Source organism: Galeopterus variegatus, unplaced genomic scaffold (assembly GCF_000696425.1).
Source record: "Galeopterus variegatus unplaced genomic scaffold, G_variegatus-3.0.2 Scaffold2543, whole genome shotgun sequence".
NCBI lineage: Eukaryota > Metazoa > Chordata > Mammalia > Dermoptera > Cynocephalidae > Galeopterus > Galeopterus variegatus.
In genome coordinates this window covers 207,664-212,678 of record NW_007728654.1, presented here as the reverse complement: position 1 = coordinate 212,678, position 5,015 = coordinate 207,664, and the positions used below count along the sequence as shown (strand labels likewise).

Below are 5,015 nucleotides of genomic sequence, written 5' to 3'. Positions count from 1 at the left end.
GGTAGGACCCTCCCGTAGGAATGGATTCTATCCACATGTCTCCTCCACAAGAAGGGAAGGCAGTGAACAGAATTTGGGGAGCACCAGGTGAATTCCTGTCTCCCACCTCTCCATAAAGCCCTAGGAGTAGCCCCTTAGGAAGTTTCCCTTACAGTCTGGTGTGGTGCCTGAGCTCGTTAGCGTGAAGAAATCTCGGCCCCATCTTGAAACACATGCTTCTCTCATTAGGGACTCAGGCTGCCCCATCTTGCACATGTGCGTGGTCCCAACAGGGCAGGGTGGGGGTGAGGATGGAGTGCTGGGGGAGAGGGATGGGAGAGAACGTGTGGGTCCACGCAAACCAGCCGTGGGCGCTTAGGAAACTTCTGTGATGTGTACAGGCCTCCTGACGATGACTCAAGGATATTATTGCATGAAGGGAGGTGTTCTTGCCATTTGGCTTAAATGGCATCTCTTAGCTATTGCCATCCATACCTTACTAACCCCATGGGACACACAAAACAAACAGACATGGAATTCAAATCTTTATTGAAAATACAAAAACATGCCCTCAGGTGGGTCAATGGATTTGTACTTTTATTTAGTACATTTAAAAGGAGTTTGGTGAAATGCTCTTGATGGGGTGCTGTGTAAAATTTGAAGGTGGCCTCAAAACAATTTGGAAAAATACAGAGATAATCCTTTAAAAAATGGGGTAGAGAACGGGATTGATGATGATCAGACACCAGACCAGGACAGGGAAACCTGGGCCAGCGGGATGCAAATATGGAAGAGGCAAGGGCACAAAAGGCAAGAAGACATAAGGCATGGGCTGCACTGGCAGCAGGGGCAGGCCCAGCAGTGGTGGTGGTGGTGGCAGCAGAAAAACCTGCCTCCAATATGGCTCCCGAACAAGTAGGGCATTATAGGATGCTCTCCAGATTATGAAGACAGGAGGGCCCTGGATCACGGGGGGCATGTTTCTCAGCATTAATGTCCTCTGTTGTCTTCTCCACCTGGCTCTCCTATTCCTAAACCACCTCTTCAATGAAGAAAAAAAGTTATCGGTTTAGTATACTGACCATTTAATGTCATAAGAGCAAAAACACAACAGACAATTCTATATGAACTTAATATTTTTAACTGCACCAGGAGAAGCTACTTCCTTATTGCTAAAATATCTCAGGAAAGTTGGCGCCACACCCGCTCCGTTAGTAAGCTTCAACTATGTGCCAAGCTCTGGCTTGGCTCATTGCTTTGTCTCTCTCCTCCTACCTTTAATAGTATTGTTGTTTTCCACTCTTCGATGCAATTGTGGCTGATGAATTGGATTTGGTCCCTGCTGCTATTGCAATGTGTGGTATGTCTGTTTCCTGAGAGCTGACCATCAGCTATCCAGCTGCCACCAGCCCCTACTCACTAGGCAAGTGTCACCCTGGTAAAGGGGAACCTGAACTTGGTACAAAGTGGGTGCCTTTTAAATGAATACAGAGGGAAATGGCCCCCATTCTGAAAAGCCCATCTTCAGTGTAAAGGAAATAATCAACAGGAGCACGTTGGATTTTTAATAACAGTTTTCCTTCAAGGGTGTCTAAGGGGTCATTAATCCTCTGAAGGCTCTTGAAAGGTAAAAAGTTGGTATTGCAGGAGATGCCTGGTCATAGGGGGCCCAGGGAGTTTGTGGCTTGTCTTGATGGGATAGGAGGGGAATTGAAACCCTGGACACTGTCTCAATACTCTAGCTTGAAATTTTAAGGTTGACACTAATGCAATCCAAATTTACAAAAATTCTCAAAAATCTTTACCCACTTAGGAGTTTGGCAGGAGGAAGGTATTGCCTTCCGTTCCGTATACTCCATCGTCCAGACCTTCCTGGGCTCAGGACAAGGTCAGCTCACTCTGTTCTCCTTACAGTCCCGGGTTCTGGGACAGGAGACTTAGTTGCCCATATTGCTGGGACACCTTCAGCCAGCTAGCCCTGCTCCTCAAGCAGTATATTTCAATCCCACCAGAATTCCTAAAGCAGAAAAGTCCAAATAGGCACTTTTGAAGACGTTCAATAATAATATGGTGGAGGTATCCAAGAGGACTAGTCCCGAAATACCTGCCAACTATGAAAAGATAAAAATCAAGCCTTTCAGTTAAACTGCACTATCCCCTCAGCATCCTAGTTAATGAGATTTCCATTGCGTCCAATCTTTTTGGAAGTTCCAAACTGTAAATGTTATGAGACAAAGGGCCTTCTCTATGTTTGATGCCTCATTTTCTCTCTCCCATGTTACCATTTGGAGTCCTTCTCCCTCATAAATATAAAGCTTAAAAAGTCCAGTGTAACAGTGCTAGCTTTGGGGAGATCCAAGTGCACCAGTGGTCAAAGGTTCGTAAACATAACCAATGTCAATAGCTGGCTCAGTGTGATATGGTCGACATTAGTCCCTATTCCCAGTACTGGTTTCATAAAATAGCTATTAATATATTTACAAAATAGAGGCGGGGGGAAACGTCTATTCAAAGTTCTTTGGAGATATTCATGATGAACAGTTTGGCAGTACATGAGAACATTAAGTCCTTTTTTTTTTTTTTTTTTTTTTTTTTTTTTTTACTTTGTTGCATGTGGGTCATTTTGCCTTCAGAACTCCATTGAGAGAATGCTACGCCAACTCAGGGAGGGAAAAAGCAACTCACTGAAAGTTAAGATCTTCTTTTCCCCCAAGTTTGCGTTGCCTGCCTGAGAAGTGAGACCTCCAGCCTGAGCCAGGCCTCACTTTTACTCCAGCCTGCGGCATTAGGATGCCAGCACTCAGTGGCCTTCTTTGTTAGGCTGCTTTTCTAGATACCACCACCAGATCTGCAGCATGGTTCCGTCCCTGCACCGACACACGCACTCTGCTGCAAAGCTAAGATCATCCTGATTTTTCTCTTTTTATCTTTTCTACATTTTTTTTTTCAAATACTCCTTTCATACAACTTATGGTTTTCTATGGGCTCAAATAATCACCTTTGGATCCACTGACCTACAGATTAGTTATCACTGCCTGAGCAAATGAAAAAGTATTTCAAATGAACATAGGTAAAAATCTAGCCTTAACTGACAAGTATCCCCCATTGTCAACAAATGCCACCAAAGGCGTCTCTTTATAATAGTACCACAGAAAGGAAGAAAAAACATCTCTTACGTGTTAGAAATTGCTCAAGAAAATGTTCACTAACACATTTGGTGGTTTCATAAATTTGAATGTGTGCAGTTTCTCCAATGCATATGTTCGATTTTATACAACTTATGCTAAAAGACCAGACAGACAGACAAACAAACAAAAAAAAATGTTGCCTAACACTTTGACATTTCTTAAGTCAGGAGAAATTTATCTGAATTTGTTCTTTAAGATGGTTTTGGTTTTTAGACAAATTCCTAAATATTGCAAATGTTTTCCCCAATTCCACCATGTTAGCAGTGTTTACAGGCTGGCACTTCAAAGTATTCCAGATAATTAAAATTTAGGGCTGCCACTCTCTATATGGCTTCACAAAATACTTAAAAACAGCAGCCAGGGAACCAGTCACTTGGACTTCATGCTATCCCCTCCCCATCAGTCTCCCCTTCACTAAACTTAGAATAGTTACACATGTGCTCTGTTCTGGTTATAAATTATTCCCTCACCCCATTGCCTAAGTATTTATAAATTCAAGCTTTAATCAAAGAGTCTATGCCTGGTTTAAAATATTTTAAATAATGTAGTATAATTGAGCTCCTTGGTGCATTAATGTGAATAATTCCCATGTCAGTCAACCCCAATATGACTCCACATGAAGTGCTACCTAGAGGATCCCAGTATTAGATGGAGTTGAATTTTACTACATACAGTAACACGTATATATATCTTATGGTTATATCTAATATGTAAATATATTTATAATTTAAAACATATTTATATATTATATACATTTGTATACAAGGAATAAAAGTACTTCAGTACTTTTTTTTCCTCTAGGAAGTCCCGTTCCCTCTGGCAATGGGAAATTTCCATTCACTGGGGTTTCCCCATCTCATTTTCCACCCACAAAGACCCCAAACTTCAAAACTCATTTCCCAGACATGGAAAGTGACAATATCCAGGACAAAGGTTTCTAAGCCCTGAAGCAGGCTTTAGACCGGCTGTCCTGCCAAACCACTTTGTTTCAGGTTTACTGACCTTCACTCTGGCTTCAGGCACATGCATGCGCCTTGCAAGCTCATTTCTGAGGAAAAAACATGGCAAATGTTCAGTACTTGACCTTGTGGATGAAATAAAATATGCACAGTACATCTCGTGTTTGTTTAAAACTGTTTAGCCCATCAAATCTCCCCTCCCCCATGGCCGCTACCCAGCACCCCCTCCCCAAATATGCAGATATTCTGTAGTATCTGCCTTAAGGCTTGTTTTAGTGACAGTTTTCTGCCAGGTGCAAACTTTAAGGGATTGCCAAAAAATCAGTAATCAAGACAAATAATGTTCTCATATCTTTAAAAATCTAAAAACTAAGGCAAAAAAATACATGACTAACAGATTATCAAAATTTGAAACAAAGGCAGGAGGCGGCCCTGCAGTTGGTCGACCATGCCTTGGCCTCCTCACCTTTATTCCTGCCTGGGTGCCAATGGGATGTTATTTATAATAACAGGTGACAACCGAAGTTTCCCGACTCAGTTCACTGAAATACTTTTGAGAATATTGACCTTGTTAGCCGGCGTAGCCCCACCCAGAACCCAAGTGCGGGGAGCAGGGGCCCTAGCAGCCCGGAGTCTACAAGGTGGCTTTTACTTGAGGAGGGAAAGAGAGGGACCTGGGAGAGAGACAAAGGCCGCTTGGACCAGCACGTGCTCCCTGGAAACTAGACGCCAACCCAAGTGATGGCTTACCGTGTTGGCACGTCGGGGTATTGATTGCGCCAGAAAATGCTCTCTAGTTCCTGCCACTGCAACACAGTGAACCTGGTGCGGTGGACCTGCAGCTGCCTCTCCCTGGGCTGTGCAAACCTGAGGGCAGCCTGAGGGGGCA

At 43.3% G+C, this 5,015-nt stretch overlaps 1 protein-coding gene across 1 annotated transcript in view; it reads right to left on the bottom strand.

Annotated features, from left to right (window-relative positions):
* Positions 1–595: 595 nt before the first annotated feature.
* Positions 596–5,015, bottom strand: part of LOC103598228 (homeobox protein ESX1-like) — a 4,662-nt gene continuing 242 nt past the window's right edge. Inside the window, exons 2-4 of the mRNA XM_008582202.1 lie at positions 4,877–5,004; positions 4,170–4,215; positions 596–1,021 (exon numbers count right to left, since the gene is read on the bottom strand). Of these exons, the coding sequence (XP_008580424.1) occupies positions 683–1,021; positions 4,170–4,215; positions 4,877–5,004 (513 nt within the window). The 3' untranslated portion in view covers positions 596–682. The remainder of the gene's footprint in view (positions 1,022–4,169; positions 4,216–4,876; positions 5,005–5,015) is intronic.